Genomic DNA, 21,187 nt, shown 5'->3' with positions numbered 1-21,187 from the left:
TGCTGGAGAAGCCTTACGTAACATAGGAAGAGCAACCATCATGCAACAGCCCACACATCCGAACTGAGACAAGAGTGCAACATACCCACACTCACAAACACAAACACACTAATGCACACCCATGCCAAATCAATCACATGTTTATGAATCCCTGGGAGTGAGTTACGACCCACCACAGACTACATTTACATATTTTGGGGGAGGACTGATGCATAAAAGGCGGCATGCTTGTCATAAACAGCCATTTATTGACTGGTTAATGCTAATATACATCCGGAAGGGTCTAGAACCGGACTCTGAAGCCTGCGGGAGGTCGTCCAATTGGGCCTCGTTTGGTTCTCATGTCAACTTTCACTGCTGCTTAATACATTAACAGTGATTTATTTAGAAGTGAAATGGTCCGTGTGAAGTTCTTCTGACTTGCATATTAGTGACTGTGGGTGTGTGTGTTTGAAGACAAACCACTTGCCGTTACGTAGATTCCTTCCTACCTTCATTGTTATTCAGCCTACTCTGCCACCCACACTGTAGTGTCCTCAGCCCAGCAGAGGAGAAAGATACACACATACACTCGTATACATACACACGTGCAAAGGCACACACAGACAGACAGACAGACAGGTTAGCAGGATTCAACCAGATCAGCCTTATCTGTACTGTTGTACATGCAAACAGTCTGCAAGTCTGCTATCTCCTCCTTATGTAACCCGTCATGTCCTCCATACACCACCCTCCTTTTATTTATTGTGTGTTCTCTGATATTGCATTATACCCCAGATGCTTGTGAGTGCTCCTCACAGCCAGCCCGAGCACAGTGGAGTGAAACACTCAAAAATAGACCCGGTCACAAAATAATCCAAAAAGAAGGAGCACATATCTGCAGGGTGCATCTCTCCGTCTCTCTCGCTCTCACTCTCACTCTCTTTCTCACTCTTTCTCTCTCTCTCTCTCTGTCTGTCTCTCTCCCTCTCGCTTTCTCTCTCTCTCTGTCTCTCTCTCTCTCTCTCTGTCTCTGTCTCTGTCTCTGTCTCTCTCTCTCTGTCTGTCTGTCTGTCTGTCTGTCGCTCTCTCTGTGTAGATTTCTCTATCCCAGTTCCATTTCCTTATTTAATTTTCTGTGTGTCTTTCTCTTCCCCCCACCACCTCCTCCCCCTCCCCTCCCCTCCCTCTCCTCTCTTCCCTCCATCACCCCTGGTGTGTGTGTGTGTTTGTATCCGGCCCAGTGGTTCCTGAGGCTCTCCCTCTCCCGTCTCCCTGGTGTCCTCCGAGTGCCTCTCCCTCTGTTCAGGCCTCTTTGTTCGTCTCCCTGCTTTCATACCACCTTTCAAAGGGTCTGGTTTCTGTCCTGCCGCGCATCTCACACACAGTCCCACCACTGTACTGGGCTTGAAAGAGGGAGTATATTTAGAGTGTGTGTATGTGTGTGTGTGTGTGTGTGTGTGTGTGTGTGTGTGTGTGTGTGTGTGGGAAGTATTTACGACCAGAAATATCAAAAGCTAGTCGAAATATAAAACGATAACGTCAGCAACATCCCCTGTAAAGGGATTGTTTTGTCACTGCAGACTTCAGGGCCATCAGGATTTTGGGGGGTTGCAGTTCTGGCTTCTTTTTTTAATATTCTTTATTTGAAGATTTCAGAGATAATGTCACGTGACTCATGAAATTCACTGCAGCAGCCAGCTGGTATGCCATTTATTATCCCGGTGAAAATAGTGTTTAGACCTGAGTGAATGAACCCAGTGCACAGATCCATGTTTACAACAGCACCTGGCTTCCACTTATACCCCTGCTGCTAATAACTTCACTGCTGCTCGGCAAGTTCAGCTCAGCTTGGAGGGGGGAGAGAAGGGGGAGGGGGGGTTGGATACAGTAAGTTGTTAGTGCTAGCACTGACTCCTGGTGGGAAACAGACAGGAAACAACAACTCGAACACACACACACACACACACACACACACACACACACACACACACACACACACACACACACACACACACACACACCTCTTTGTGTGTGTGTGTGTGTGTGTGTGTGTGTGTATGGGGGCGATCACGACCAGCTCATGCAGACGTCAGCAGGGTGGTCTCGCACCTCATTTGCGGAGACAAACTTTACGTGCTCCTTCTGTTTACTCCTGCTTTGTTCATCTGAGTCACAGCACCTGTGGGCACGGCTTACTCACTCCTCCTCCTCTATTCATCTTCATCATCAGTCCTTCACTCGTCACCTCTTCCCACCTCATTTCTGTATTTGATTGAGAGATGACTCTGGAGAAGGAGATGCAGGGTCGTAAAGAAAGGCCCTGGGATTCTTCTGAAGGAACCGAGCAATGGGTTTATACACGTTTTGTGGAGAGAGATCGTGGGCGTTGTGGTAAACGAGTGATTGATTTATTCAGAGAGTAACATTCGTATTGTGTTTCCTTTGGAAACACAATCTGCTCTTTCTCTCTCTCTCACAGATGCACTATGAGTATCTATAGGCCCTGCCTCTCCCCTTCTCCATGACGTGTGTTTCACTTCTACCCGGGGACTCTCTGTTCTCCGACGGTTTCTCACGCTGCTGCGGAGCCCACTGAGAGAGCAGCTTTTTGTTGTTGTTATTGCCAAAATAAAATCTTGTGTTCACCTATTGTGTTAAAAAAAAATGTAATCTCACGTATTCCTGGGAAAGTTCCATCCCAAAGGTGTAGAAGGATACGCTTTTTTTCTTTGCATTTTTAATTGTAAAAGAAAAACATTAATAGTGTTCTGTGGGTGTGCATTTTTAACTCAAAAGTCAAAAGTTTGAGGTCCAAGTTCTCCCATGGCTCTGATGCTCGTCGACGCTCTCTGAATAACTTGCACACGTCATAACTTTTTGTATTCCCATTTTTGGCTTCGTCGCCTGGCTTCCGTTATCGCTCCCACTCCGTTTCTATAGCAACGCTGGCAAAGAAAACGCTTGTCTCCCGAGAGAAAGACCCATTGAAATATGACGGGTGGCTCGTGCGGTCCTGCCTTCAATGTTATCAAGCTACGATGGCTCAATTACAAAAGTGTGCGTGTGTGCGTGCGTGTGTTTGTGTGTGTGCGTGTGTGTGTTGTGAATTGAATGGATTAAATTGCATATACAAAGGTTTCTGTGTGACAAAGCCAGGGTTTCTTAAATGTCTTATAAAAATCCTGTCCCATCAGCTTGAATGTCTGTATACTGTCTGATATCGGCTGTTTTTTCACAGTTTTCCCATGAGAAAGGACATCGAAGGGAAAATTCAGTCAGGAAAGTGCTTGTGTGTGCAGTTGTCTGTGTTCGTGTGTGTGTGTACATGGGCGTGTGCATGTATTGGTGTGTATGTGTGCATAAGCGTGACCGAGCAGTCACGCTTATGCGTGGCTCGTCATGGCAACGTGGGGTGAATCACATCTTCCCTTCGCTCACACCAACACAAACGATGCCACAAGGATCACTTCTCCTCCCGGCCATCGAGTGCACATGTATGATGTGTGCGATCGTGAGTGTGGTACCCACACACTGATGAATCATCTGGGGTCATCGCACAGACAAACCCACACATGTGCGCACACACAAACACACGTAAAGGCCCACGTGCGCTTGTGTGCCAATGACATGACATTAATGGTAATTTAAACAAGGCCTGGAACAATGCCGAGCTGCGTGATGAAACGACGGCCCTCAGCTGACAGAGGACTGAAGCTCTGTCCACAGGAGGCCTGCAGAGGTAGCCCTCAGACACCCTTCTGATTGGCTCCGAGAAAGGCGATTGAGCAACACACCCTAATACAAAGAGACTGTGTGTGTGTGTGTGTGTGTGTGTGTGTGTGTGTGTGTGTGTGTGTGTGTGTGTGTGTGTGTGTGTGTGTGTGTGTGTGTGTGTGTGTGTGTGTGTGTGTGTGTGTGTGTGTGTGTTGGTTGAGAGAAAATATCAAAGCCCTTCTACTCAAACGTTGAGGGTTCACAACTGACTTCCTGATTTGATTTGATTGGCTGGTTAACTGATTCTACCCACTGATTGGCTGGCTGATGAGCATTGCGCGCAGTATCGGACAATGATTGGTTTGCTGATTGACTGGTTGGCAGACTAATTTACTGGATCGTTCACTGGCTGGCTGACTGTCAGACTGTCAGACTCAGTACGTTTACATGCACAGCTTAATCCTATTAAAGCCATAGTTTGAGTATGCTCCGCAATTGGACAACTGCAATTGTCCGGTTATACATGGCAGTGAGTAAATCGATTCATTAGCCAAAGCATGTCATGCCCCGGTATGATAGGTGACGCTGTGCCCATTTCAACTAGTGGTAATAGAGCCACCGGCTGACCTCTTTATGTCACCAGCAACAGCAAACTCAGGTGGCATTCAAGAAAGAAAAAAAAAAGTTTTTTAAATGAATCGCCGTTTATCATTTTCCAATGGCGACAACAACATGACTATCGTCTCCTTCTACTTCCAGCTCACGGCCCCTGGAAAAGATCTCGAGCATGCGCAGAACGCATAATCCAATCCCAATCCATACATGCACGCTTAATGCGACTAACAGTCGAATGATCTAGGGGTCTTTATTCGACTATGAGAAACCCAATTCGATTAGATTTTAGCTCGACTAAGGTCATGCATCTTAATAATCCAATCATAGTTGGACTAACCCAATAATTCGACCTTCTTGAGTGTCATGTAAACACACTGACTGTGACTACTCCTTTTGTTCTTTGTGATTTCCTTACTGGAGTTCTGGCTCTGGAACGCAGCTTATACGTCTCGCTAACCGGATTTAGGAAAGGGTCCTTCAGACAGAAAACTGACCGGAAGACCAACATAAAATATTCAAACGACATACAGTATTAATACATGAATGAAGCCATACATCCACCTATTTGATGTAATTAAATACTTTTCCGTGTCTTATATTTCCCTCTATTACCTCACCTTCTCTTATGTGTATGTGTTCCAGTACGCACTGCATGTGATGCCCTCCTGTCAGATATGTCTTGAGGTACCACTGTGTGTGTGGGGGATGGATAGCTATACCCAGGGGGCCGTGGCTCCATGGCTGTGTGTGGCATGGTGTCTCATGCCTGATTGGCTCTGCCTCAGTCACATGACTTGTGGCGCATGCTCAGTTTGTGTGCTCTGCTAATGCTCCCCCCACAGTCAATCCTCTCTCTCTCTCTCTCTCGCTCTCTCTCTCTCTCTCTCTCTCTCTCTCTCTCTCTCTCTCTCTCTCTCTCTCTCTCTCTCTCTCTCTCTCTCTCTCTCTCTCTCTCTCTCTCTCTCTCTCTCTCTCTCTCTCTCTCTCTCTCTCTCTACCTCTACCTCTTTACCTGTCTGTCTCTCTGTGCCCTTCTATGCGGGATGCATTTACCATAAAGCCCGGCTGTTAAGCAGGCAGTGGAGCAGGGCTGGGGCTGGGAGTGGAACAGCGTTACCACTCTGTGCTGGAGAGCACAGATGCTTCCATACATTCACACACAGATGCTCGGGTGATGACAGAGCGCACCCTGGCTCAATGAAAGCATGACGACTGAGAGGGGAGTCAGTGTATGTGTGTGTGTGTGTTCCTGGAATTGTGCATAAAGATTCCATTGGCTCAAGGTTTAGTGGAATTGCATCCTGCAGTTCTCTGAGAAGAGAGTAGCTTATGATGGGAAGACATGAGGGATCAGATGATAAAGATAACTTTGCCATCTATGGGAGAGGGAGTGGTTTCCTGGTCAAGGAAATAAGACAATAAGACAGCAAGATCAAACGACGAGTGATGGTGTTAGTGATGGTAAATGATATGCCCTACGTGTGAATGACTAACTCATTCAGTGGAATCATCGAGTGAGTACCATAAGTGTAAAGGTGTGCTGTAATGCATTTCTATGTGTAGGTCCATGTTTGGCTCCATAACATTAACATTACCTTACTCTGCTACATTAAGTAATTTCTACCAATTTCAGTTCTCAGCAGATTTTGTTATACTGAAACCTTTTTCAATGTTTTGTTTTGTTGACTGTGATGATTGTATGTACGATATTGAAGTTGTTATATTGGTCTCCCACAAGCCCTGTAATGAGAGAGAGAGAGAGAGAGAGAGAGAGAGAGAGAGAGAGAGAGAGAGAGAGAGAGAGAGAGAGAGAGAGAGAGAGAGAGAGAGAGAGAGAGAGAGAGAGAGAGAGAGAGAGAGAGAGAGAGAGAGAGAGAGAGAGAGAGAGAGAGAGAGAGAGAGAGAGAGAGAGAGAGAGAGAGAATGTGTGGGGATAGCTGACAGTTAAGAAATGGGTAATTTGTATTATTATTGAGTTCAAGAGGTTAATACACACACGTACACAGTAGGGCCCCACCTTTGGGGGCCCTAAGCTCCCACCACCACAGAGTCATCTGTGCTTGATGATTATTGACACAAATGGCACACCATGTCACATTATAAATTGCATTAATACAGGAATGGATTGTGAACTACTGTCCCCCTGGGCAAAGAAGCATAAAGACCCCCCTCCAATTTCTGCAAAAGTGGGTGTAAATGGGGGAGTGGGGTGGGTCTGGGGGTCCTCTCCCAGAAATTTTAATTTGGTAGATGTATTCTGGTGCATCTTGGGATGGCCAGCTGGAGATGGGCAATACCTTAATTTGTTCAGATTCATAGCCAATAACCTGACTTGAAGGGCATGCACAAGCAAACTTATATAGCACTGGGTTTAGCTGCCTCCAAACCATAAGTCTACTTTAAAGGCCTAGCCTATATTTTGATCCATATTTGATTAGATACATTCAGGGTTCCACACAGACATTGTGCCATAAGCAGAATTTCATGATTTTGAGGGCTTTTAGATGTATCACATATATATCAACATATCATGTGATATTTTCCTGAGAGGCCCCATTCAGACATCAACCCATAACCCATTTTGTATGATTAAGGAAGCCCTATTAAGACATCACATTCTATATTTGATCTGGTGCCCCATTGAGAGGGTCATCCACCCCTGTATTAATATAGTTGTTATTTACCCCAAACCAGTGTCTTTTTTTTTTGGGGGGGGGGGGACCCTGGTGGCCAGGGGGCCCCAAGCAGCCGCTTAGTTTGCATATGCCTCGGGCCGGCCCTGCATGCACACACACAGGCACACAAACACACACACACCTACGCATGTGCGCACACACACTATCACATGCACCATCTAAAGGCTGTAACTAATTGATCACTGCTTTCTATCTTTCTCACACACACAAAAGAACACAGACACACAAACACTCACACCAAGCAACATAACATTAACCACATATATCTTGATAAAGCCATAGTGAAATTTGAGCATCTGTGCCTGGCACCGAAGCCGCTGATCTGTAAGCCTCCGTGCTGTTGTCACACATGCATTATGTATAGGCTCCTCTTATGAGTCGAAGAAATAAAAAAGGTTTGTCTTGAAATAGAATACATAACTCATGCTTATCAGTGTCGTGTTTTGTATCCCATTCTCACAAAAGTGGTACTTTCTTGATCTTGATAATCAAAACAAGATGCAAACCGGCATGCCTTCCAACCTGGTATTTAAAGAAAATATATAGTTAATAAAATCCAGCATGACCCATCCCTGAGGTCCCTCAGTTTAAGTGATTTCATTCAACATTTTTAATGAACACCACCTTATTTTTTTGTCTTACAGAGAGAATGGCTTTGCCTCAACTGCCAGACCCAGAGAGCGATGTCGGGCCAGCTGGGAGACCTGCCCCCCGCCGCCGCGGCTTCCCCCACGCCACCACCACCTGCTCCTACCCCCGTCCCTTCCTCCACCCCTCCCCCTGCTGCTGTAGTTACAAAACCCTCGGTAGAAACACCAGAACCCACCCCACCGCCTCCGGAGACCAAGGTAGAGTCACCCCCGACCCATACCCCGACCCCGCCCTCCACACCTACACCTGATAGCGAACCTCCGGACGGTAGTCCTCCTGCCCTCCCTGTCTTACCCTCTGACAGCCCCCCTCAGGAGTCTGTGAGGGACGATCTACAGCCAATAGCATTGGCAACGGTTCCGGAGCCTCCGGTCGACGAACCTGCTCCCGTTTTAGAGAGGTTTGCTGCCGACGCTGTACCCGAGGCTACAGCGTCGGAGCCACCAGAGAGTAGTTTTGGAATACAGCCTGCTCACGCTCAGCCTGAAACTGTCAGTTCTGCCCTGGTGGACACTGAGCCAAAGCTTGAGATAAATGCAGAGTTGGCGGGCGAAGCGAATGACAGTTTCACAACGCCCGTCACAGAGATGGAGCAGTCCCCCGCAAAGGGCGAGGCACACCAGAGCTCTTCGCCTCCTGCGGAGATTGTCGAAAAAGAACTAGGGGCCGGGGAAACAGAGTCAGCTTCGGTAGAGGAAGCTTCTGGTCTGATAGCCCATGAGCCAGAACTTGCACTTCCTACAGCTATACAGGCAGAAAACAGAGAGGGAGTCGAACATGTGGCTGCCCTTCAAGAGGGGGACTTGGGTAAAGTCGAAACTCGATCTGCTTCGACAGAGCAGACCCCGGCAGCGGTTACAGTGGAAGCACTCCAAGATGTGAGCCATGAAAGCAGTGTGCAGAAGCCAGAGGGAGGAAATATAGTATCAGACAAAGGGAATGAATCTCCTGCTGAAATGAAGGTTGAGCCAGAAGTGATTACAATCCAGTCAGACACCGCAGTCCCCGCAGCCACTGTCGACAACGCCACGGCCCTCCATGCTGTGGAGGGTCAGCCAGAGCAGTCCCCACAGCCAGCAGAGGATAAAGAAAGCGCAGAGGAAAGTCTCCCTGTCTTAGATGTAGAGGGGAAAGCTGACGCTATTGCCACTGAATCCCATGTACCCCTAGCAGTGGACGAGACGGTTGAGGAGGCAAAGGAGCTTCCACAAACACCAGTTGAGGAGAAACTTAGTGTAGCTCCAGCAGAGGGTGAAATGAACACAGCTGTTAACAAGGCAGCACAGGAGGAGTTAATCGAGGAGAAGCCATTTGAGGAGAGGCTCGTTGAGACACATTTAACTGAGGAGAGGTTGCCTGAGGGAGGATCTGTTGTGGGAGAGGCGTCTGAACAGCGGACAGGCGCAGAGAAGGCCCCAGATAAGATAGTGGCTGACGAAAAGCCAGCCTCAACCCCCCTCGCTGAATATGAGAGCGTTGGCCCCGTGATAGATGGAGGGAATAAAGGACTAGAATCAGCTGCGGAGCCAGCACAGTCTGTCCCAGTTAGTTACGGGTTCTCTGAAGAAGAGAAGCGGGCAAATAATGAGCTGGAACAATGTCCACCCACTGACCCATCCGCGCTGCAAGGAAGCCCGGTAGAGAGCGCCTCATTGGAGGGAATATGTGTAGCGAGAAAGCAACGCCCTTTGCTCAAAACAGAAACTGTACGTCAGGAGGAAAATGAGACTTATGCAGAAACAATGCCTAATCCACAGGAAACAACGTCTGTCCCACCGGAGGAAGGCATAACCAAATCTGTTGACATGGATAATTGTGGTAGTGAAGGAGAGAACATAAATGTGGAAGGGCCAGATCTGAATGCAGAGGCGGCATTGTGCCCTCATGTAGTCAGTGATGCACAAGAACTCCGTAATGTCTCTCAGAACCAGACCATGCCGGTGAAGATAGAAACTGAAAAGCAAGAGATGAATTTGACAGGTGAAAATAAACAAGAAACACATCGTCAAGAGTCTTTGACAGGCAGTGACGAGAGGCAGACAGAAAGCATGTCAGAGAAAGGGGAACAAGCAGAGCCCCATAGCACACCGTCGCAGTTCGCTCTGTCAGAGACAGAAAAACAAGTTGAGTCTAAAGCCCACGCCGGTTACAAAATGGAGTCTGCTTCCGTAGCAACAGCAGCTGAGAACATGTGTAGTGACAAGGAGGGGAGTGCCCAGCGTGATATCAGAGAGGACATGACTCCCAAGGACAATGAGACATCCAAAATGAAAGCCGAAAGCGTTTCAACAGCTCATGCCCCCGTAGCAGACCCTAGCCTCCCAGCCTCTGTAGCTAGTGAGCAGGAGGGAGACGGTGGCCCGAAGGAGCTGAATGCTGACACAGAAGAGCAAAGGAAGGCCGATGCTAAGCTGCCGGAAAAACCTAGCGCTGCCGAGGCGTCGGCCGAGGTGACTGTAGTACATAACAGGAGTAGTGGGAAGTGGATCCCCAGAGGCCGTGCACACTGAATAATAGTCAAAGACTACAAAACAAAACCTTGTGACCATTTCAACCTCTTTCCATGCTAACAAAGCCCATTCCAGCATCCAGTCTCGTCAGCGTTTAACAAATGACATCACCAGCTTACTTCCACCTACATTAGGCACAGAGAAACACAAAGTCTTTGCAGAAGCAGCATTCAGTGGCATCATTTCATCCACTTAATCAACCAGATGGCTTTATGGTATCTGTCCCCCCCCCCCCCCCACTCTAATATGAATTATTTCTCATTTCATGATTTAATTTGTCTTTTTTGTTATTCAAAGTAGTAGAAACATAACTAAGGGTAAAGTCACATGCAATTCATATTACCCTGCTACAAAATTAACGATTTTCTTTTCTTTTTTTTAACAGGATAAAGAGCAGAGGAAACCTGAGGATGTAGTAATCGCCCAGGAGATCAGTCCTACTAGTCCGTCTGACTTCGCCCGGCTGGAGAGCACCGTCCTGCCCCTCCTGGAGGCCCAGCAGGCCGGCACGCAGCCCGCTGACGGCGAGGGAAACACAGACTCCTTGAAGATCAGACGCAAACTGGAGGTGCTCCCTCTGTCGCCCGACACGCCCAGCTCGGAGGACGACAGGGAGCTCTCTGAGAAAAGGGTTGCCACGGGGACGAGCACTCAGAAGAAGCTCCTGGTGCCCGACAACGTGCGAGCGGACTCCCTGGAGGACAGCAGCGAGAGCTTCGGCAAAGAGAGCCCTGTGTCCGGGGATGACGAGGACTTCATCCGGAAGCAGATCATGGAGATGAGCGAGAATGAGGACGCCTCCCCGTCCGACGAGGAGAACCTGATTCGCCGAAAGATAAGAGACGATGAGAAGAAACGGTCTGAGCAACAAAGGAGCACACCGGCAAAGACCAGACGCCTCCTCAAAAAGACCTCCGTAAGCCCCGATGATGAAGAGGAAAAGCCACTCTCCGGTTCATTGGACAAGGCTAACGAAGCAGGGAAAGACGAGGGGACTGAACCCAAGCAAGGGGAGCCGGAGACCGGTGTGGCTGTCCGTAAATTTAGAACTATCGAGCTCAACGCAACCAGCGCCCCGATAATGATAACTCCTGATGATGGAGAGCTGGAAATGGGAAGTTTGACCGATTCGCCAGACGACCGGTCCAGAGGAGACGGATCGTCCAGCCTACATGCGTCTAGTTTCACCCCAGGGACGTCCCCAACATCCGTGTCCTCTCTGGACGAGGACAGTGATAGCAGCAGTCCCAGCAACACGCGGTCCGGAGAGGGAAAACAACACAGGAAAGCCAAACACAGACAGCCGGGTCAGACGCTCCCAACCATCGAGGACTCCTCCGAGGAGGAAGAATTGCGTGAAGAGGAGGAGCTTCTGAGGGAGCAGGAAAAACAGAAGGGCTCTGGAAAGAAATCCAAGAAAGACAAAGATGACCTTCGATCCCAGAGAAGGAGAGAGCGTCCGAAGACGCCCCCGAGCAATCTGTCCCCGATCGAAGACGCCTCACCAACAGAAGAGTTAAGACAAGAGGCGGAGATGGAGGAGATCCGGCGCTCCTCCTGTTCAGATTTCTCCCCAAGCATTGAATCAGATTCAGAAGGGTTTGAGATCCACGCGTCAAAGATCGCAGCGGTACAGAAAACATATCAGCTCCCAACGTCCGTGTCCCTTCACTCTCCGACTGATGAGCAAAACGCTGACAAAACGGATACAAAGATTCTTAAAACGGCCGATGAGGCCTATGAAGAGATAATGCTGCGAGCCAAATCTCCAACGGTTGAGACGGTGGAGATTCAACCCGCCAAAGAGTCCCTATACGGAGGCATGTTGATTGAGGACTATGCGTATGAGACTCTCATTGACAATGCAAATACTGAGCAGGTGGTGCAAGCCAATATGGAAGTTCCAGCAGAGTCCAAAAAGCTGAGATCGCCGGACGAAGTGTACGAAGACATGATAAAGAAAAGAAAGGAGTTCATGAAACTTGAGCAGGAATATCAAAAGATGCAGCCTGTGACAAAGATGACCAAGCCCGAGATTGTGCTGCAACCTGCGGAGAGCTGCGTCTCTAACAGCACTGCAGTGACACCGGGGAAGGATGGGAAAACATTACTGGACGCTGAGGCGGCCTACGAAGAGCTCATGAAAAAGGTCTTGACGCCTGGTACCAGTCCAACTCAGCAGGATCCAGAGGCCACACCTCGACGGGCACTCCATCCCATCCCAGACCTGAAGGTGACACAATGCTCTTCTGGAGAACTGTCGTCAGATGAGGAGTTTATCAAAAAGGAAGAGGAGAAAAGCAGCACACCACCAGTAACTTCCTGTGCAGAGTCTGACTCTGTTATTATTGAGGTTTCACCTTTGTCCACATCAGAACAGACACCACAAATGAATGCTGTTTCATCCCAATCAGATATTGTAGATTTGTCCAGCACCACACCCACACCAGCACCCCCTGTGGTGGTCAATGTATCGCCCTTGTCCACTGTTCCTCAGTACACAGCCACTGTTCCCAGCATAGTGTCAACTGCCCCACCGGTGCCCCCGAAGCCACACATCCTTCGCCGGGCTAGTTCTCAGGAAAAAACTGATTCATCTGTCACGTCTCCTCTGCCACCCCCCACTCAGCCAAAACCCACAGTATTCCCCAGGAAACCTCCCGTTCCACTACCACCTCAAGCACCGGTCTGCCCAATCAGACCAGAACCCTCCACTACAGACCACACTGCACGATACCCAGTGGCACCAACGTATAAGCCTCATGTTCCTCCTCCAGTTCCCCCAAAACCATCCATCCCCACTGCTGTTGGGCCTAGTCACAGACCTGGGGATGGTGCCAAACCACCAATTGCACCAAAGCCTAACTCTCAGCCTCCATCCCCTGCCCATGTCCATTATCCACCCAGACCTACTGCATTTTCCACAGACCCTGTAGATGTAGCCCTGAATCTGAGTCCCTCGACTGAAAACAAGTTCTTTCACTCCTCACCGTCTTCTCCAAGATATGCCAGCAATCTTCGTGACACATATGTGGTCATCACACTCCCCTCTCAACCCAATTCCCCGGTCGAAGGTATCTCAACCCAAGCACCTTCTAGTCCTGGTCCAGTCTCCCCTTTAAGACATGGTCAACAGTCATATCAACAACCATATCCACCCCAAACACAAACAACTAGGGTGCCCCTGGCATACACAAGGGTCACAGAGTCCATAGAAAGCCAGGAGATCTGTGGTCTGGACAAGCATGTCTCTAGTTCTTGTCATATTATTGAGGCTATATCTGCCTCAGCACAACCTCCAGTGTCTCTGCCTAATGTTGTGTCTCAGGTGGTCAAAACAGAAGTCCAAAGAACTACCGTATCTGTTGTCCATGAAAGAACACCCCCTCCAATGCCATCTCCGAGGGCAAATGGTGTTCCGGTCTCAATGGAGAAGCCAAAAACCCAACCGCCTGCGCAGAACGGACAGGCATACCAGCATTGTGAGGTGGTTGACCTTAGAACTATGAAAGAAGAACCAGGAAGTGACATGAAAGGTGTGGACCTGTCTTCTGGCACAGATTGCAGGCATCAGTCCTTTACAACAAGCAACGTCGGTAGTCGTCAGACAAGTGCAGTGCAGCCCTCGGTGGTCAACCTCAGTACTGAATCCTCCACTGTCTCTATTGTCACTGACAGCATCACCATCGTGACCTGTGCGGCTACAATCCAGCACTACGACAGTTTGGACACCTATGCTACGACAGCGCCTCTCCAGCTAACAAAAAACAAAGCATTCGAGCCCATGTCTCAAATTGTTTTTCGCCCTATCAGTGCTCAGCCTACTACCGCATCCAATATGGAGATCCCGATCAACCTTTCAGTGGGATCAGGCACCAGTGCAACGTTCCAGTCCCCACCGGTCACCATGGCCCCCATGCCCACTCAGAGCTGTGTATCTGCCAATGGTTTGATCACGGGCACAGCTACATTCGCAGGGGCTGTGGACCTTAGCACCACCAAACCATTCAACACTTTGGTATCGGTAGATACAACTTCCTCAGAGATTGTCACCGCAGTCATGACGGAGGATGACGGCAAACCTGTGGATCTTACCGCTGGGAGAAGGTCTGTGTGCTGTGATGTTGTCTACAAACTGCCATTCGCAGGGAGCTGCACAGCTCAGCAGCCGACGACACCCTTACCTGAAGACCGCTTTGGATATCGAGACGACCATTATCAGTACGACCGCTCACCCTACGGCATGAGAGGATTTGGGGGAATCAAACCATCAATGTCAGACACTAACCTGGCAGAAGCTGGGCTTTTCCTTTACAAGAGCAAGAACAGTTATAATTTCAACGTCACCTCAGAGGGTGCGGTAGATCTCACCTCAGCCAAGGTGTCCGACACAGGTCAGTGCTGTGACATCGCCGACCTGTCGCTGAAATGTTATTTTCAACTCCACCATCTGATTCATGGCTAATTCATGTGGCTTTTTTTTTCTCCATTTTTTCATTTCTCATCCTGATTTGCATGGACGTTCAATCATTTTTTTCCCCACAATATATATTTTTGCATGTCTCTGCAAGCTTTTGACATATTGTTTGGGCATGTCTGTGATGTATTTTTTCTTTTTTCTCAGTTTTTTGATTTTCGATATCCATCGGCATGCAACCGCCTCCTTCAACCTTAAGACTGACTGAACCGTTTCGTCCTCAATTTATATTTTTGACTTTTGACAGGTGAAGCCGTGGACTACTCCAGAAAAGGGGCCTATGCGGGCATGACAATTCCACCCTACTCCCAGGCCCGGGTCACCGGTGCTGCTGGCACCATCTTTGGAACCAACACTGTTTTGAGGTCCTCCAACGGGGTGGTCTATTCTTCAGTCTCGGCACCAATCCCATCTACATACGCCATCACCACCCAACCCGGCTCCATCTTCAGCACTACGTACAACAACACCATGCACACCAGTGACACCATGCCGTCCCTCTCCAACCTTGAAAATCTGCCACTCAAACGATCCCAGAGCTTCATCTCCAGCTTGTCGGCTGGAGATCTGGAAGACGTGCCCCTCAACTTGGAGCTCTCCAAGGACGGTAGCCTCAGTGCTGCTGATGTTGTCTCCAGGGCTTTGACCTCCCTGTCCCTGGACAGCTACACCGATGCCTCCCTTGAAGCCATTGCTGCCTCCCTGGAGGCCTTGTCCTCCCCCATGGTGCCCGGGGATGGCCAGTACCAGGCAGAGCGCGAGCGGCTGGAGATGGAGAAACTCAAGCAGCAGCGCTTGGCCGAGGACCTGGAGTGGGAGCGCCAGGAGATCCAGCGGTTCCGCGAGCAGGAGCAGATGCTGGTTCAGAAGGAGTTGGAGGAGCTGCAGTCCATGAAACAGCACATTCTGGCCCAGCAAGAGGAGGAAAGGCAGGCGCACCTCATGTTGCAGAAGGAGACCTACGCCCAGCAGCAACAACAGTTGGAGCAGATTCAGAGGCTCCAAGGGCAGCTACGCATGCAGCTGGAAGAGCAAAAGATCCGGCAGATGTACCCTGGGGGAGAGGTCCCGGGACATGGTCCACAGGAGGCCATCGTTATCGGGCCCGATGGTACCATACTGGCCCGCAAGATAACAGACAGTGGCTGCCAGACAGACGAAGAGGACGATTCAGTGAGCAAAGCGTACACAGCTGGCAGGAAGAAGAAGAGCGTCAAAAAGGGTGTGGATAGTTGCGTGCAGACCGATGATGAAGATCAAGATGAATGGGAGGAGCAGAACAGGGCCAGACGGAGCAGACCTCGCACCTCGCGGGGCGATAGGGGCGGGCAATCGGAAACAACACTGCAGGCCCACACAGAGATCAGCATACAGACAGACTCGGAGGGGAACATAAGAATGGACACCAGGATGGAGCTCTCGGACTCTGAGAGGACCTCCCCGAAGAGACGCCCCACTCCCTTAGAGATAGGCCAGTCGGCCAATCTCAAAGCCGACCCTTCTGCCCTTCAGGCTCCCAAATCTCCCAAAGTCCTCTACTCCCCGATATCGCCCTGTGTATCCCCCAGCAAATCCCTGGAGTTTGTGTCCTATGAAAACACACTGGGTGATACAAGCCCTCAGAAGCTGCGAGGGGATCCATCTTATGTCTCCCCGGCAGCCAGCCCGAGAGGACCGAAGGCCATGCAGAGATCCCTATCCGACCCCAAGCCCATGAGCCCGACGGGAGAGGACAGAGTCTCGTCTGGCACTCAGCATGGGGATGGTTTCACAGTGAGTATCCTCACCCTCAAATCATATTGTACAAATAATCTGTTTTATTGTCGTACATGCTGGCTGAAGGATACATTACGTTATGTATTTGCGTTTGAACTTTGGCATGAGGGACAAAACGAATTATAATGAAAAATATAACACAAATTACATCATAGAGCAGTTCTGTTTTTCTCTGGTCTGGTATGAATGCCGTTGGCTTATTTCATCTAAATTAATATGATCCACTCATAGCCATGCCCCTTCAAAAGAACCGGTTGCTGCAAATTACATTCATTTATATTTGCCTTTAGCTCCAGACGAACATTTCAATTTTCATTATATATTTTTTCTGGGTTTTCTCTGCCATACTGGATATTGGTTGTTGGAATATTTCTCTTATGCTCTGTAATGCTACACATGAATTATTTCACATTCCATACTGGAATGGTGGTCAATAGCGACTTTTTGGAATCAGAGCACGTTTGGATTATTATAATACAAGGCATTGATAGAATTGAGGTGATTCATGTTTTATATTTCAATATAATGTTTCTATTTTTTAATGTATTAGATGATCAAATAATTCCATGCATTTGCAATCAATTATGTCATAGCTGGTTGAACCTCCCCACGATACAGGATCACTGAGGGGCGGACTCAGGAGTGTTTAATAGCTTGGCTGTTCTCAGCAGGATTATTCTGGTTCCTAGAAAGATCCCAGCCTACCTGTATGCTTGAATGCTTTACTTCTTCCAGCACCTTAATGCCCCTTAACAATTTTAAGCATGAGTTGTTTCGATTTAAAAAAAAAGCATAATCTAAGTAGCAAAATAGTAAATAAAAAATACTCATTGCTGCTACAAAGACTACCGCAAAATTGCCTTCTTTTTCATAATTATTTCCCCATCCTTCTTTCCCACCAAAGGGCAAGGGCTCAGGGGGCACGCCCACCGGCACCCAGAAGAAGGTGAAGCGCACGCTACCGAACCCCCCCTCAGAGGACGAGTCCACCGCCAGTGGCCAGACGGCGTACACCACAGGCTCCGCCCGCCGCCGGATGTGCCGCAACTCAAACCTGGCCCGCGCCAAAATCCTGCAGGACATCGACCGGGAGCTGGACCTGGTGGAGCGGGAGTCCTCCAAGCTGCGCAAGAAGCAGGCGGAGCTGGACGAGGAGGAGAAGGAGATCGATGCCAAGCTCAGGTACCTGGAGATGGGAATCAATCGCAGGAAGGACGTCCTGCTGATTGAGCGGGAGAAACGAGAGCGTGCCTACCTGCAGAGCGTGGCGGAGGACAGGGATTACATGTCGGACAGTGAGGTCAGCAACATCCGCGACACCAGAGGCGGCTGTGGAGACGGCGAAGACGAAGACATCGTCGTCCACGGCCTGGAGCGTCCGAGGACAGCACCGCAGTCGGAGCTGGAGGAGTTTGTTCCTCCGCAGACCAAACACGAATACTCTAAATACTCCCAGTACCAATACCCTCAAACCCACTACCAGTCCCTTTACCAAGCCCCCCAGGCCTACCAGTCCCAGTCCATCTACTCCTCCGTGCCCTCGCTCACCAGCGCCCAGCAGCAAAGCTACCACCAGATGCTCCTCATCCAGCAGAAGGCGGCCAGGCAGGCGGCTCTCCTCTCGGAGCTCGACGCCACCAAATACAGTGTGGTCAGCCGCCAGCCCGACCCCACGTCGTCCGCCTTCCTCGGAGTCAAGTACGACAAGTACGGGAACCACCTGGACCTCCGGGCCCTGGAGAGCGGCAGCATGGCCGGAAGCCCCATGTCGGCCATCTCCGACTCCTACTACACCGACGTGGACCACCACACGCCCCGCAGCTACATGTTGCTGGAGGATGCCGCCGAACTGGCCAAGAGCACCACAGGCCTTTCGTCCTCCTACAGCCTGGCTGAACGAGAACTGGCTAAGGCAGAGAAACTGTTGCGGAGAAGCGCCGCGGATCTGTGCTCGGCCGACTACCTTGGGTCCACATCCAGGCTGCACACCTACGGGAAGACCCCCGACGAGGATGACCCCATGGAGGAGCCCTATGAGCTGAAGCTCCTCAAGCAGCAGCTGAAGCAGGAGTTCCGTAGGAGTACGGGCGGGACGGAGAGCTTGGAACAATTGACGGGGCTCTCCCATCATTACTACGCGCCCAACTCCAGCCTCTCCGGCTACTCCCAGAGACAATACCCGAAGACGGACAAGTACAGCATCAGTCGGCTCACTCTGGAGAAGCAGGCGGCGAAGCAACTCCCGGCGTCCATGCTGTACCAGAAACAGAAGCCTGCGCTGGTGGAACCAAAGATCTCCTCCAAGTACTCCTCGATCACCGACGGCAGGGGTTTGGACACAGACTACAATTACCTCGGGTCGACCAGTGCATCGGCGAGGTCCAGCCGGCTGCTGCAGGACGAGATCACGTTCGGCCTGCGTAAGAACATAGCGGAGCAGCAGAAGTACCTCGGCTCCACCCTGGGTGCCAACCTGGCGGGTTCCCTCAACATGGGCCAGAGCCTGGGCCTGGACTCCGCCTACCCCAGCGGGAGCCGTTCTAGACCGGCATCCCGGCCGACGTCTTGCTACGGCCTGGATCTGTCCCTCAAAAGGGACCCGTCCAACTCGTCCCTGAGGCTGAAGGGTGACGGGGAGGCCTCCGGAGACATGTCCCTCTACCAGACTCCTTCTGGTCGCACTAAGCCCACCAGCCTTCCCATCGTGCAGAGCGGGCGAGGCCGGATTCCGATCGTGGCGCAGAACTCAGAGGAAGAGAGTCCGCTGAGTCCTGTGGGCGAGCCGATGGGCATGGCGAGGGCGTCGGCCGGACCCCTGCCCCCTATCTCAGCGGACTCCAGGGACCAGTTTGGCTCCTGCCTGTCCCTGCAGGACTCCCAGCAGCAGCACATCAGAGAGGAGCCAACCAGGGGCAGAAACTATGCCCTGCTGGACGACCAGAGCAACATGTCGGACAATGAAGGTAACAAAAGGCCCGGTTGGGTTCTCATCCGAGATGTTTGTCTGTCGTGGGAACTTTGGGGGAGTGGCTTGTACAGCATGCAATCTGTTCTCTGTGCTACTGATGGTGTGTCATTGTGGATCTTTGTTGCGCTATTGTCTGCTTGTGTATGCTGTTTTTCCAATGTGTGTGTCCTTTCATTAACTGCAACCTGTTCTGTCCACGTTTTCGTCCTCTGTCGACATTTTGTTTTGATTGGGTCTCGATGATTTGGTTGCTATTCTTACTTTGTGTTCACTCCCGTTCTTGTTGGTTTGCTTGAATATGTGCATGCATGCGTTGTGCTTTTATGTGTGTTCTGCAGTTGTTCAATTCAATTATTACTTATTGATAATCCAAACAACTGCTACATTGTTGTGAGGCGCCTCACCTTCTTGACTCGTGCGCATGCTGTCATCTGTTGAATTAAAAGCTTAACTTATTTATTTTTATTTCATGCTGGTAAAGTGTATACAAAACAAAGAGTACACTCAATCAGACACCCGCTTAAACTCATCTCATCGTTAATCATTGAAATGTTTTTAACATTAAAACAAGTGCCTCCCCAATATACACATTCATTGGCACCAGTTTATATTATACATTATACATACATATTATACATGATATATGATATCTCTTTATTCCTAGTATATTTCTGTATTCATAAGTATGTAACTAGCACTTGACTTGATTATTATTTAGACTCATATCTATATTTTTCTAGGCTGTATGTTGCTCTGTTTATGTTAACTTTAGGTGACAATAACAATCACAATTGTAATGTCTTGCATGTCTTGTGTTCCACATTTCTAATTGCATGCCCCAAGATCAATCATAATAAATATGAAATTAATGTTGAACTTGCATGCCTTTGTGTGGCTAATTGCATGGGGATATATTTTGATATGTTTTATGTACATTTATTTTAGGAATTCTTTCAGTGTTTGTTTCTCATTCCAATTTATAGACATGTCATGACATTATAGACACCTTCATGTGTAACATTGGCCTACAATTTGAGTTATCTTCAGAGACTCAGAAATGGGAAAGATGGGGCGCCCCGGTGGAGCACTGGGCTAAGGCGCATTCAATATATGAACAGTCCTAATCGAAGAGACCCAGGATTGAATCCGGCCTAGGTCATTTACTGCATGTCCTCCCCCCTGTCTCCCACACTTTCCTCTCTATAATGAAGTGGAAAAAATGCAAAAATAAATCTTTAAAAAAAAAAGAAATGGGAAAGTTGAATAAGAAAGAGGACTTAACACATGAAGAGAGTTAATATAAGTAAAAACAGGAAAACGGAACTTCCAAACTGTATTATAATAATGTCTTATTTTATCAAAGTTTTGTCCAAAAAATGGCAAGTAATTTTGTTACATCACTAAATGTGCCTTGCTTCCAGCTCTGAGTGACTCCATGATGGCTTTAAACAGAGACGATTCAGCCAACGGTAGAGTATTACTTTCATTTTATAATCTTTCAGAGGATTCATAGGTTATTAACTTAAGCCCTCTCCTTAAAATGAGGGCTTTATGTTCAGGGTTGAAACTGGTCGACAGATACATCTATATTTAAATAAATATCCCATTTAATTCTAACATTCATGTCAAAAACCTGAAATTATGAATTTAAAGTGCACATATCACACAGTTTGGGTGACATGCACAGTGTATATATAAACTGAACCGTAATAATACATTTAACCTTTATCCTGCATACCCAGCATTCATAGCAGAAGGGTAACAGTGTTATTTGCTAACGTGTGTGTGTTTACCTCTA

The 21,187-nt window shown here is 49.0% G+C and overlaps 1 protein-coding gene across 1 annotated transcript in view; it reads left to right on the top strand.

Annotated features, from left to right (window-relative positions):
* The window catches only part of pcloa (piccolo presynaptic cytomatrix protein a), a gene marked incomplete at both ends in the record, with an annotated part of 52,223 nt that overhangs the window by 10,094 nt on the left and 20,942 nt on the right, over window positions 1-21,187 (top strand). Inside the window, 5 exons of the mRNA XM_084483296.1 lie at window positions 7,652-7,855; window positions 10,554-14,562; window positions 14,893-16,418; window positions 17,326-19,384; window positions 20,811-20,858. Of these exons, the coding sequence (XP_084339422.1) occupies window positions 7,652-7,855; window positions 10,554-14,562; window positions 14,893-16,418; window positions 17,326-19,384; window positions 20,811-20,858 (7,846 nt within the window). The remainder of the gene's footprint in view (window positions 1-7,651; window positions 7,856-10,553; window positions 14,563-14,892; window positions 16,419-17,325; window positions 19,385-20,810; window positions 20,859-21,187) is intronic.

This window comes from Micromesistius poutassou, assembly GCF_964030765.1.
Source record: "Micromesistius poutassou genome assembly, chromosome: 18".
NCBI classification, from domain to species: domain Eukaryota; kingdom Metazoa; phylum Chordata; class Actinopteri; order Gadiformes; family Gadidae; genus Micromesistius; species Micromesistius poutassou.
This window is presented reverse-complemented; position numbering and strand designations above follow the sequence as displayed.